The 13,201-nt window shown below is 54.5% G+C and overlaps 1 protein-coding gene across 5 annotated transcripts in view; it reads left to right on the forward strand.

The window, feature by feature from the left end:
- Positions 1 to 11,423, forward strand: part of Mta1 (metastasis associated 1) — a 38,758-nt gene extending 27,335 nt beyond the window's left edge. For 2 of the 5 annotated variants that reach the window (XM_051152425.1, XM_051152442.1), the window contains 14 exons: positions 1,684 to 1,786; positions 2,452 to 2,551; positions 2,817 to 3,005; positions 4,984 to 5,058; positions 5,412 to 5,470; positions 5,771 to 5,886; positions 6,190 to 6,341; positions 6,444 to 6,633; positions 6,766 to 6,855; positions 7,935 to 8,087; positions 8,283 to 8,318; positions 10,724 to 10,755; positions 11,039 to 11,190; positions 11,269 to 11,423. In XM_051152425.1, coding sequence (XP_051008382.1) covers positions 1,684 to 1,786; positions 2,452 to 2,551; positions 2,817 to 3,005; positions 4,984 to 5,058; positions 5,412 to 5,470; positions 5,771 to 5,886; positions 6,190 to 6,341; positions 6,444 to 6,633; positions 6,766 to 6,855; positions 7,935 to 8,087; positions 8,283 to 8,318; positions 10,724 to 10,755; positions 11,039 to 11,190; positions 11,269 to 11,419 — 1,598 coding nt within the window. In that variant the 3' untranslated portion in view covers positions 11,420 to 11,423. Of the gene's footprint in view, positions 1 to 1,683; positions 1,787 to 2,451; positions 2,552 to 2,816; positions 3,006 to 4,983; positions 5,059 to 5,411; positions 5,471 to 5,770; positions 5,887 to 6,189; positions 6,342 to 6,443; positions 6,634 to 6,765; positions 6,856 to 7,934; positions 8,088 to 8,282; positions 8,319 to 10,723; positions 10,756 to 11,038; positions 11,191 to 11,268 lie in introns of those variants that run through there. The other 3 variants (XM_051152433.1, XM_051152450.1, XM_051152459.1) reach the window with 2 other exon arrangements.
- Positions 11,424 to 13,201: the final 1,778 nt, after the last annotated feature.

Genomic DNA, 13,201 nt, shown 5'->3' on the forward strand with positions numbered 1-13,201 from the left:
CAGGGCTGTTACTGTTCTGCTGTCTCACAGTGCGCAGCCTCAGGTATAGCTCTGGCCCTGGTGCAGCGCAAGCGCACTTCATTTTGCATGCCCTTCCCTTCCCTTCACCTTATCTTTGTTGTAGTCCTGTTCTTCACCACCGCTCTCCCAGGGAGTACAGCCTCTGCACAGCCTTGGCTGTCTTGGACTTGCTTTGTAGACTAAAATTCACGAAGACCTGCCTGCCTCTGCCTCCCCAAGTGCTGGTATTACAAGCTGTAGGGCCTGCTTGTGGGAAAAAGCAAGACCTCAGGAATCTCCAGCCAGTCACAGTGGCCTTTTCCCTCCTAGTCTCTGCAGCCTTTGGACACAAAGGGCAATGGGCTTCCCCATGGTGTCACTCTTAAAAATTGTATTTAGTCATGTGTGTGTGTTGGGGGGAGTGCTCGTGAAGACCAGAAGTGTTATATTTTTTTTGTCATGTGTACATATGCTGTGTGTGTGTGTGTATATGGGTGTGTGTGTGTGTGTGTGTGTGTGTGTGTGTGTGTGTGTGTGTGTGTGTGTGTGTGTGTGTGTTGGGAGCGGGGATTCTCATTAAGACCAGAAGTGTTGGATCTCCTGGAGCTAAAGTTACAGGTGTTTATGAGCTAGTAGGTAGGGGTACTGGGAATTGAACCTGGGTCTTCTGGAAGAGCAATATATGCTCTTAACTGCTAAACCATCTCTCTAGTTCTAGCGTTTGTGTTTTGAATGATATGAAGTTGAATACTGCCTTCATTCACTGTGTTGGAAATTTCAAAGTGAGTGATGTGGGTTGGGATCCACCGGCATTCTTTGTTCCAGGCAGTTATAATAAATCATTTGCTATGAATAGTCTCTTGGTTTGGGGGACCTTGGAATGCCAAGGATTGCACCCTGTGACCCTGGATTAAGTGCAATCCACATCAAAACAAACCCACCCACCACACTGGGGAAATGCCACTGTGCTGGAGCTGCACAGGCTGGAGTTGATAGAATCCAGCTCTGGATCACCAGAGCACCTGATGGCTCAGGCCCCATGCTCTAGCTGGCTGACCATAAGACCTGCCTTGTCCTGCTCGGCCTGGAATTAGGGACCATAGGAAGTAATGCTTCAAGAGGTTCAGGGAGACACCCAGTCCTGCTAGAGCGCTTGCTCAGTGCCGTGACTTGGAACCCAGTCCTCTGCTGGGTCTCAAGTGGAGGCTGTTCATGGCCACATGGTGCACAGATGCCAAGGGCCAAAGGGGACTTGATTGGATCTGATGCAGACTTTGAAGCTTGATACTGTCATTAAATTATGAATGTAGCCCTTTCCTGGAGAGTCAGACAATGGATGGTGTGGCATTTGTCCTCTGGCCATTTCCCCGGAGTCAGGCCTTGCCTGGCACATGGGACAATTCTCCTAAGGATTCCTAGAGCTGCTGTAGAATCTCTTGAGTATATGGTTATTTCATTAGGGATTATCCCTTAACTCCCTGGGCTGAGTACCTCACTCCCTTCTTAAGTCCACTCCTAGCTCTAGTGTTGGGTGTGTGTGCCAGCCTCCCCTCCAAGCAAGCACCTCCCATCACCTGGGGAGAAATGGTGCCATGGGGCCTGGGGAGCAAACGGACTCTGGTTCCACTGGAGTCTTGTTCACAGCATTTGCTGTTCTTACTAAACCACACTTCTGCCCCATAGGTGAGGAGGATGGCCGAGATCAGTCCAAACTGGAGACCAAGGTGTGGGAAGCCCACAATCCTCTTGTGGATAAGCAGATTGACCAGTTCCTCGTGGTGGCCCGGTGAGTCCAGTAGATAGAGGCCAGCAGGTTGTTTCCTGGAGCACTGTCATGGGTCTTGGGGACAAGGAGCCTTACTTTGTATATCCAACATGGAATCCATGGTCTTTCTTTGTTTCCCTAAGTATGAATGCAGCCTTTCCCGCCTGCAAATGTCCCAGGGATCCTGTGGCAAGTGTTACTGGGTGTCTGGCCCTGTATCCTCACTGCGCGCCTCCCACTGTGAGCTGTATTGGGGCTGTATGCATTATAGGCAGGTGCTTCTCCCAGCACGTGGCTAGGACCTAGCTAGAGAGCTGGCTGAGTGGGTAGCTCGACACTGAGTGATGGAGGTACAGCCCCAGTTTGTGCTGAGCCTACAGAGCAGTTGAAGTCCAGGCAAATCCCAGTGTGGCCGTGGAGGGGGCCAGGCTACATTTGCACAGACAGTGAGGCTTAGAGTTCACCAGCCACACACATGCTCACAGAATTCTCTCAACCAGTATCGAGGCCCATTTTGTATGTTCCTTGCCCCCTGGTTCATTTACATACATGGGGACTCACATGCTACCAAGATGCTTATGCACCCTCTACCCAGGCTCCACCTGGTCCTGCCCCTCACTGACTTGCCTGGTAGAGGCCATCCCTCTAGGTCAGCTCTGGTGGTTAGTGATTGTCCTTCTCCCCAGCTCTGTGGGCACCTTTGCACGGGCCCTGGATTGCAGCAGCTCCGTGCGGCAGCCTAGCCTGCACATGAGTGCCGCAGCAGCCTCCCGAGACATCACCCTGGTGAGTGGGCCACTGCCACCTCCCATGCTTTCTTCTGGGGCCCAGCACCCACTTGGGCACAGAGGATCCTAGCAAGGCAGCTGAGGACTCCAGCCTCCCTGGTGCTAAGGGGTTAGGGAGGGGTTCCATCTTGGGGCCCTGGCAGCTACTAGATTGTCACCTTGAGACCTCAAGGAGTGGGGGGCGGGTCACTTCACAGGTGCAGGAAGATACTCCTTAGGGCCCGGGGACAGCCTGGACCCAGGGGAGCCCTGCTGTTTTGCAGTTCCATGCCATGGACACACTGCACAAGAACATCTATGACATCTCCAAAGCCATCTCGGCCCTTGTGCCTCAGGGTGGGCCGGTGCTCTGCAGGGATGAGATGGAGGAGTGGTCAGCATCAGAAGCCAACCTTTTTGAAGAAGCATTGGAAAAATACGGGAAAGATTTCACAGACATTCAACAGGATTTTGTGAGTGCTTAAGTAGTTGGGGCCTGTCTAGCCAGGCCCCACCTCATCCAGGATGTGTGTGCTTATTATGGCCAGGCCTCTGCCCTCTCAGTCCAGGAGTGGGAAGGAGCTTACTGTGGAGCTAGGACACAACTGTGGAGGAGGTTCCCCTGGAAGTGTCCTCAAGACTTATCAGCCTGAACTTGTTTTTGTTTTGTTCATAACTAAGCTAAGTCTCTCTCCTGCATGCAGTTCCAGCAAGTCTTAGGGTCTTTAATGTGAGAGGGCCTGAGCACTCAGAGCCCCCCAACACCTTCCCAACTCCCCAAAAGACAAAATAGTGTTAAACTTAACTGAAGGCCTGCAGGCACTCTGAAGGAGCGCCTCTGTGAGGCAGCTGGGCCACCTTCACAAGAGCCTTGAGGAGGTGGGTTACAGGACCCAGGAGCTGCTGAGCGGACTGTGCAATCTATTGCAGCAGCAGCAGCAGAGCGATAGTGAGACTGTGCATGGTGGACCTGCCTGTAACCGCAGCCCTGAGACTGCAGGCTTAGGAGTTTGAGGCCAGCCTGGGAAGCAGTGAGAAACTGCTACAAACAAACCAACTCAGTAGCAAGCCCAAAACAGGGAGGCAGAGCCGGGAGCATGCTGGGTGCTGGTGTAGGCATAGACAGGAGGCCTGAAGGAACAGCCCTGGGAGGCCCAGGTGTAGGTCACTGCCAGGGCCCACAGCACTCACAGTTTCTTCTAGACAGCCCAGCGTGTAACTGGTCTTAAAAAGTAAATAAAGGGAGCTAAACCCTTTTAGACAAAAAGTAGAGTCTGAAGAATGGGCTAGGAGGAACGCAGCAGAGAGCAGAGCCGATAGCTCTGAGGGAAGGCTGGATTTGGTCAGTCCAGTGGGGGACAGCCCTGGAGCAGCTGCATATTCTAGACCAGCTCAGCAGGTAAACTGAGTGTGTCAGAGACTCAGAAGAAAGGGCTGCAGAGCCGCCTGGTAGGGAGCAAGGCTGACTGGCAGGGCATTGAGTGAACCAGGTACAGAAACAGCTCTACAAGCACTCAGCCTTTGCACAGCTCCATGCCATGAAATACAGTCATGGGTCTGCGTGCAGGAAATTATCAGATTAAACTGATAAACCTAAAGAAACAAACTTTACAAGTGACATCTTATAACCATCATGCTAAACTTTAAAGACTGAAGTCCTAGCTTTGGTGTGTAGCTTAGCGGTAGAGTGCTTGCCTTGCAAGTGGGAGACCCCGGGTTTGATCCCTACCACTGTCAAAAACAAACAAACAACCCTAATGAGCCCTTTAAAATTAAAAGTGCCATTTTAAACAGTGGCTTGAGGTGAGAAGACTAAAGTTGAGTCACTTGGCTTGTGGCCTGGGCACTGGGAAAGGGACAGGGTTAGAGGGCTTGTAGCTCCAGACACCTCTGTGTGCTGAAAGAGAAGACTCACCTCAGGCACTCAACACTGAAGCTAAATACTGAGGGGAGGACACAAATGTGTGGCAGGTAGTCTTGCAGCTTCCAGTGCACGGAGCTGTGGGTGGTGAGCGGGGCCTCTCATCCTAACCCTGAGAACGGGCCCTTCACAGCCAATTCATCAGTCCTTGGTCTGGAAGCTGGGGAGTCCAGGGTCGAGGGTCTGCTTTCGGCAAGAGCCTTTGTGCTACGTTGGCTCATGGTGGAAGGCAGGAGGGCAAGAAAGACCACCCGTTCTGCCAATCTAGTCTTGTCATCTCCTTCAGGGCCCAGACTTAGGCATAATGATCATTGCTTTAGCTTGGGTTTTCAGGGGAAGGTCAGCCACGCACTTTCTATGGGCTTGCTGTGTTTACCACTGAGTCGGGGGTGAGGGGCTTGCTGTTGTACCGTTAGTGGGGGAGCAGCATCGATGCCCTAGCACTGCCCTGTCTGTGGTACCCTACTCCCTAGCCTACTTGGGCAGTACTCCTGTTCCTGCCACCCATGCTATTGCCCTTCTCACCCCAGCTCCCATGGAAATCGCTCACCAGCATCATTGAGTATTACTACATGTGGAAGACCACCGACAGATACGTCCAGCAGGTGGGCCATCCCACCCTTCCATACCACGCCTGTCCCCGTCCTTCCCCACAGCCCCATATAGCAACATTACATTTGTTCATATCTTCCCAAAGACTTCCCCTTAAGCCCTGCGGCAAAGAGGAAGGAGCCAGGGTCACTAGAGGACTCACAGACGGGGGGAAGGGATGTTCCTGAACCTGCCCAGCCTGGTATCCCCACTTCTTGGCCCCAGGGTGGTCAGGGAGGGCCATGCAAATTTTCTCAAGTTCTTCCCAAGGGAGCCAGTGCTGGAGAAACAGTGGTGTTGTCCTCCCTGTGGTCCCCCGCTGCCCTGGCAGCCTGGTGACCTCCCGAACCCTCTGTTTTGTTTTAAGAAACGTTTGAAAGCAGCTGAAGCAGAGAGCAAGTTAAAGCAGGTTTATATTCCCAACTAGTAAGTCCTGTCCTTGTGTTCCTGGGGGCCAGTGGGGAGTGGTTGGTGGCTGTGGGGCTATTGGGATTCACTGGAGTCAGGCGGCCTCCTGAGCTAAGTGGAAGGACCTCCGCCCCCCTTTTCATGAGCTTGCTCAGCTGGGAGGAGGGATCAGGAGTCAGCTCCTTTTGCCCTGTAGTTAGGCTGGGTTTAATGATGAGCGTGGGCTGTGGCTGCTGCAGCACAGTGGAGCAGGTACTGGGATGTCTGCTGGGTACACACAGCCCAGGGCACCTGTGACTGACCCTTCTCCTCCATCAGTAACAAGCCAAATCCAAACCAGATCAGCGTCAACAGTGTCAAGGCCAGTGTAGTGAATGGCACAGGGACACCAGGCCAGAGCCCCGGGGCCGGCCGGGCCTGCGAGAGCTGTTACAGTAAGTGCTGTACCTGGCACCCACCCTGGGCAGCAGGGGCCACGGGAATGCTACTGCGTGGCTGTGGTACTCATGGGGCCTCTGAAGGCCCCTGTGCCCAGACCTGGAATGATTCACCATAATGGGGCTGTAGTGGTGGTGGGGTAGTTTGGAAGAGTTCCTCAGGAATATGAGGTGGATGGACCTACTTTGGCCCTGCCTCAGGGGGTGGGATGGCTGTGGTGGTGGTGGGGACACTGGGATGCTCTCTACACCGTTGGTTCTGCTTAAGAATCCGTCTATTTCCAACTTTGTTGTCCGTAGCCACACAGTCTTACCAGTGGTATTCTTGGGGTCCCCCTAACATGCAGTGTCGCCTCTGCGCATCTTGTTGGACATATTGGAAGAAATATGGTGGCTTGAAAATGCCAACCCGGTTAGATGGAGAGAGGCCGGGACCAAACCGCAATAACATGGTAAGCGGGACAAAACCATACTTGTCACCTGCGGCATGTAGGCCCCAGGTCTTTGGCCTCCAGTCACAGTGCTGTGTTGGGGCGGTGTTCCCCATTCCACAGAGTCCCCATGGCATCCCAGCTCGGAGCAGTGGGAGCCCCAAATTTGCCATGAAGACAAGGCAGGCCTTCTACCTGCATACTACCAAGTTGACACGCATTGCCCGGCGCTTGTGCCGTGAGATCCTACGGCCATGGCATGCCGCACGCCACCCCTACATGCCCATCAACAGTGCAGCAATCAAGGCTGAATGTGAGTCATCCCACATGCACTTTCTTGGGCCCAGCAGGAGCCACACTCAGGCGGAGTGTCCAGGTTCGGGTAACGGTGAGGGCCCTGGCTCTTGGGGAACATAACTCTTTACCCTCCCTTGCCTTCCTACAGGCACAGCACGGTTGCCCGAGGCTTCCCAGAGCCCACTGGTGCTGAAGCAGGTAGTGCGGAAGCCCCTGGAGGCCGTGCTCCGGTATCTGGGTAAGCTGGAAGGCTGGAACATAGCGTTCTAAGTGTGATGCTAGCACCTCCTCTAGGAACACTGTGCCAGGCTCAGGAGCACCCACAGTCCCCAGTCCAGACCGTTTGGTTCTAACCTCCCTGGCACTCCGAGTCTTTATGTCCTGATGATGGTTTTTGTTTGATATAAGATCTCTCTACATAGCCCTGTCCTGGATTCACTATGTAGACCACACTGGCCTTAAACTCACAGAGATCCCCCTGCCTCTGCCTCCCAAATCCTGACTTCTGACTAGAGTTTATGCCAGGTACAACCCAACCAACAAGTCCCCAGGGCAGGGTGGACACCTGCTGCCTGCAAGGAGGCCTCTCCCCAACTGTAAGACAACATTGCAGGCTTCTGTGAACCCTTGGTGGCCAAGGTGCTTATCTGGCCAGCAGCCTTGTAGGGATAGTTCCTTGCTTGTTTGCTTTGGGACTGTCGATCCCTGCTGGCCACTTTAAAATGGCACATCTTGAGGGTTGAGTCAGATACTTGGGCTCCCTTGTTTGCAGGATGTGAGTGTGCTTGCGTCAGTCCTCTAGCACGGAGGCAGCAGGCCTTCTCGAAAGGACACTCCAGAACCATAAACAAAGCGTGCTCATTGCAGACACAAGTGTCTGGCTTTACTCCCTGTCTTGGAACCTGGCCCCCAGGGCCAGCCCTGCCCCTTCCCTGCCCTTGTTCCATGGGAGGCTGTGGTTATTGCCAAGACCCACCTTCTGTGGGGCAGGCTGAGCTAAGGCCAGCCAGGCCGCTCAGTGTCTGGCCAGTAGCCAGTCTTCTGCCATCAGCCCTGGTGGCCTGGATGTAGAGGCTGTCTGATGTTATGGACTGTGTCTGCATCTTGTAAACTCTTACACTTAGCAGCTCTCTTGTCCAAGGCAATGGGCTCAAGCTCTACTTGGCTGTCACCCCTCCTGAAGATACCCTAGGTAGCCCTGGCCTCTAGCATAGCGACTGCTTCCTTCCAGCCTTGTCAATGGGGCTTTAGGTTGGGAAGGTTTTAGTACTGCATTGAGCCTTCTAAGTCACACCCTTGCCTCTTCTGTTCCCACAGAGACCCATCCCCGCCCCCCTAAGCCTGACCCTGTGAAGAGTTCATCCAGTGTGCTCAGCAGCCTGACCCCTGCCAAGTCAACCCCTGTCATCAACAATGGCTCTCCCACTATCCTGGGCAAGAGGAGCTATGAGCAGCACAATGGGGTAGATGGTGAGTCTGAGCTAAAGCACTGGCCCTGTGAGGAGGCCAGGCCAGGTCTGCTGGGAGCTGCAGGGCTGGCCTATGAGGAGGTCAGGCCCACTGAGGGCCATGGCTAACCCTGGAGCTCCATGTGACTCCTATTCAACTGGCTCTTAGTTGATGGTGTTTTCTCTCCCTCTCTCTCCTGTTCCTGGGCACTGCCAGGCAACATGAAGAAGCGCCTCTTGATGCCCAGTAGGGGTAAGGCCTGGGGCGGCCGCTGGTGGGGTGCTGTGGCCGAGTCCTGTTGTGATGCCTGTGTGTGCTGTCTACTAGCAGACTGGGCGGTTCAGGGCACGTACAGGGGCAGTCCACACAGACCCAGGCCACAGCCCATACTTTCATACTGTCGTAGACTTGTCACTTGGTAGCAAGCCCATTACCCCTTGGGCCCCCTCCCTTGGCCTGAGCCATGGGTGGACTGTCCTTGCACGAGGGCCCTGGTGCCCCCACTGCTGTCGCGCTGTGACTGCTCGCATGCCTTCAGCCTTGCTTGTAGGGCTGTTAGTGCTACCTGCAATTTTTGTGTGCCCTGCCTGGTGGGACAGTAGGAATGGGTTGGTGGCTGGACTTACATATGGCCTTCATATCTGCTGAGGATGAGCTCAGACTCTGCTGATGGGGGAAGGGCTGTGGGGCACAAGCCTGCTCTGGGTGTGAGGGACAGCACCAAGTTTGGATGTCAATGTGAGGGGCAGTGTTTAAGGCTGGGGGTAGCTGAGAAATACCAGCTAGCCAGCATGAGCCTGTTCAGGCCCCTCCTCAGCTGTCAGGACAAGAGCCCAGGATGTAGCAGTGGGCAGAAGCCATCCAATTGTACCTTATTCCCTCAGGACTACCCCCACCCCCCAAGGTTGCTTTGGAAGGTTGCCAACTGTCAGGTATACAAGCAGGTATATCCCTTTTGTGTGGCTGTGGAACTGGCCGTGTTATCTACACCTTAGTCCAGGGGCCCAGGCATGGCCTTCCCTGACTTTGCTTCTGGTTTCTATAAAGAGCTATTCACTTCCGCTGAGTTTTTCAAAGCCTCCCATGCAGACCTGTGGTGTGTCCCGCAGTGGGCACCCTACAGGATGTAGTGGGAACTCACTGGCCCTGTGAGTGGTCTGGGCAGCTCCCAGGGCGGAGCATCTAGCCACAAGAGAGGTGGCTGTCCTGAAATTGTAGACCAGGTCTCAGTACTGGAACTAGCCTAGCAACAACGGGTTGGCTGCTTGGAGACAGCCTCAACCTTACAGTGGTGCTGTGGTAGGCCTCAGGCCTGGCCCTTGCATATGCAGAGCAGATGGGAACTCTGGGCAAGGCGCTGGCCCCTGGCACCCTAGATTCTTAACTCACTAACCCCTGCCCCATACTGCCTGCTGCTCTGCCCTTCAGCTTAGCTGCCATGTGCATGCGGCTCACTCCTAACTCTAGTGTGTATCTTCTCTCTCTGCCACCTCATCACTCTGGCAGGCACTTACCTGGGTAAGTAGCTCCTGTGATAGCACTTTATGTGGGCATACGGTTGGGGGCTCCAGTAGCTGTCCCTGCCTGGGGGGCTGCAGACCAGGAAGTTGGGGCCTCTGAGAGCTAAATGAGCTGCTAGGGAGGCTGGATCCAGGATTCTGGAGTAGGGGCAGATGACAGGTAGATGGAGGTGAGACAGTCCAGGCTGGGATCCCCGCACTGGGAGACTGAGGATAGGATCTTGTGTTCCAGGTTTGGAGTGTATGTTATGGCCCTGTCTTAAAATATTAAGCGGGAGCCGGGTGTGGTGGTGCACACCTTTAATCCCAGCACTTGGGAGGCAGAGGCAGGTGGATTGCTGTGAGTTCGAGGCCAGCCTGGTCTACAAAGCGAGTCCAGAACAGCCAAGGCTACACAGAAACCCTGTCTCGAAACAAAACAAAACAAAATTAAGCCGGAAATCTCTGATGAGAAGTGTTTGGTGATTGAGAGATTGCTGTGGGGTCCAGTGGCACTAGCCAGGCACGGTAGAGGAGTCCTGTCTTGTCCCCTGCTTGGGGCCAGGCCATGCAGAGACCTGTTTGGCACACATGTTTATACATGCCAGCAGACCAGGGAGGCTGTCATCCTACTCCTGCTGGGGTCGGGTGACAGCCTAGATTTTACCTCTCAGCCTCATCCTAGTGACCCTCAGTCTACAAGCATGAGTGTTGTCGTCCGACATCTTTTTCTCACCTGGCATCTGCTTTTAGCGTGTGAGCAACCGGCAGGCAGTGGCTGCTCCAAGAAGAGATGGGAGTGATGATGCATATACAGCCCTTCAGGCTGTTGCTTGGTGTACACCAGGCTTCACCAGTCTTGGCTCTGGTCTCTTACCTGGAGCCCAAACTGCCAAACTGCCTCATTTTCTGCTGGCCAGGATATAGGTGGCCCTCAGGCTTGGCAGAGCTATTGGACCACCCGGGCTAGCTGAGAACATCTTATAGGCCCCTTGGGTGTGGGCTTTGGCTGCACGGGGTGGCCTCAGATGGTACGTCCCCACCTCCACCCTCATGGCCTGGGCTTGGAGGCATTGGCAGGTAGTGCGGGTGCTGAACATGCCCTGCCCTCTGCCCCCCACCCCCGCTCTGGCCTCACTCTGTGTTCTTTTTCATCAGGTCTGGCAAACCATGGGCAGACCAGGCACATGGTAAGAAGGGGCAACTAGAGATTTGGCACACCTTCCTCCAGCTGCTGGGGGAGGGGCTCAGGTAGCCCCCATTCTCCAGCCAGGAGCCATGGCTAGCATCTGGGAACCTCAGCCCAGTGCATTCAGGCCTCAGCAGCCCTCCAGGGCCTCCCTCTCTGGGCTGGGTGGGTTGGCTAGGGAACCTTAAGGCCTGGCTGACTAGGAAGCCGGGCTCTTGCCTTGGGGGTTGTAAGGTAAGGTCAAGGCACTGTCTCCCTGTCTTCATACCTCTTGTTCACCACAGGGACCAAGTCGGAACCTCCTGCTCAACGGGAAGTCCTACCCCACCAAAGTGCGCCTAATCCGTGGTGGCTCCCTGCCTCCAGTCAAGCGGCGGAGAATGAACTGGATCGATGCCCCAGATGATGTGTTTTACATGGCCACTGAGGAGACCAGGTTGGAGCCTTTCCTGAGATGGGATGGGGGTCCTCAGCTGCCACCTTCTGCTTTTCACTGGCTCACCTCTTCCCACAGGAAAATCCGCAAGCTGCTTTCATCCTCAGAAACCAAGCGTGCTGCCCGCCGGCCCTACAAACCCATTGCCCTGCGCCAGAGCCAGGCCCTGCCGCTGCGGCCACCCCCACCTGCACCAGTCAACGATGAGCCCATTGTTATTGAGGACTAGGCGGTCGCCCTCCATCAGCCCCAGAGTATCCAGTGAGGCCTGCAGAGGCCAAGTGGCCTCCCTTCCCCCACCAGACTGCTGCCCACCCCACCCTCTGTTTCCGTAGTGCCCCAACTCCCGCCCTCACATGCAGAGAAACTGCTCCTCTGGTGGACATGCGGGGGAAGAAGTGTGGTCTAACTTATTCCAAGACACCGAGGAGTCTTTTTTAGCTTTGTGTTTACTTTTTGGCTGGAGCAGAGATGAGGAACGCCCTGGGCCCTGTGCTGCGGGCCTTCTCGCCCGGGGTGGGCTCTAAGGTTTTGTTGTGTTCTGTTGAAGGTGCCATTTTAAATTTTATTTTTATTACTTTTTTTGTAGATGAACTTGAGCTCTGTAACTTACACCTGGAATGTTAGGATTGGTGCGGCCAGCAGCGGCCAAGCTGCCTGGCAGGGTTGGTCCCTTGTCTTTTCAAGTAATTTTCTTATTAAACAAAAACAAAGAAAAAAAATGTCATAAAAAGGAAAACCCCAGCAAGCCCTTCTGTGTCTTTTGTTCCCAGTTCCTCACCTGGTTTAGGGCCTTGAACTCAACCTGCTCCAACACCTGGAGTACCTCCCTCATCAGACTCATGGCTAGCAGCCACAGGGCAGGCAGACGCTGCTCAGCTCTGCTGCGGTCACTCAGGCTGTAACTGCAGGCCTTCCAAGAGGGGCAGGAGGGACTGGCCACAGACGACCTCCATGTTAGATGAATTTGTGCTAAAACTGTCTCACAAGCCCGAGCTGACTTTGCCTGAGACCCTACCACCTTTTCCTCCCAGTGTTACCTGGGGCTGCTTGGTACATGAGCTCAGGGTCCAGGGCCTATCTACCTCCTATGCCCAGCAGAGCCCTGCCCCAGCTGTCAGGCTGGCTGTGCTGCCCTAACAGGTGTGCTTTTTTTTTTTTTCCTCAAGAATTTGCTCATATTTCTGCTCAGAAATCCTATCTCTGCCTGCGCCTATCCTTGCAAGCCTAGAGACAGGTGCAGGCCTGGCCAGCCACTGAAGGAGGAGGCCTGGCTCTGCTGTCCATCATCCCTCAGGCTGTGGCCTCAGTTGGCCAAGAAAAGGGTCAACCAGACCCTTTGTGGGAACAGTGGGGGTTTTGGCTTCCGCCCTGCTGGGGCGCCTGTGGTGTGTGGAAATCTCAGGCAGGGGATTAAAATAGAAATCACTTATGCTTCCACTTTGGGTATAGATAAGGGGTATCTTGGCTTCCCCGAGCCTGTGACGGGGCTTATCAGGGTAACAGGCCAGGTGTCTGGGACAGGCCTGTGACATTTACCCTACCCATCTTCCTAGGGTCATTGGGCTCCTCCCAGTTGCTGCTGGTCTCTCCACTTTGTCCTCCACTGCTTTAGGATGCCCAGGTCTTCAAGGGCTCCTAGGAGTCTGTAGGCAGCATGGCTGTCAACTCAAGCCAGGCGCAGATGGAGCCCCTTCTGCCCTAGTTCGCTTAACTCTGCTCAGGCAGAAGTTCTTTCCCCAAAGACTGTCCTTTCCACGAGTCAGGCTGGGCACTGGCATTACTGGGTAGGTCCTGGCCAAGACAGAAAACCAAGGGCAAGAGGGCCCCTCTAATAAGACAGCCCCCAGGGTTGTCCTGTTAGCTTTGACTTGCCTCACTGCCTTCGCTCCAGTGCCCACTATAGAAACAAGGCCAAGTACGTACTGGACTTCATGTCTACCTTCAACTGCCTGGAGATCACAGCCAAGGTTAAGAGTGTGAAGTACACACAGGCTTATGGTTTATGGGC

Source organism: Acomys russatus, chromosome 1 (genome assembly GCF_903995435.1).
Source record: "Acomys russatus chromosome 1, mAcoRus1.1, whole genome shotgun sequence".
NCBI lineage: Eukaryota > Metazoa > Chordata > Mammalia > Rodentia > Muridae > Acomys > Acomys russatus.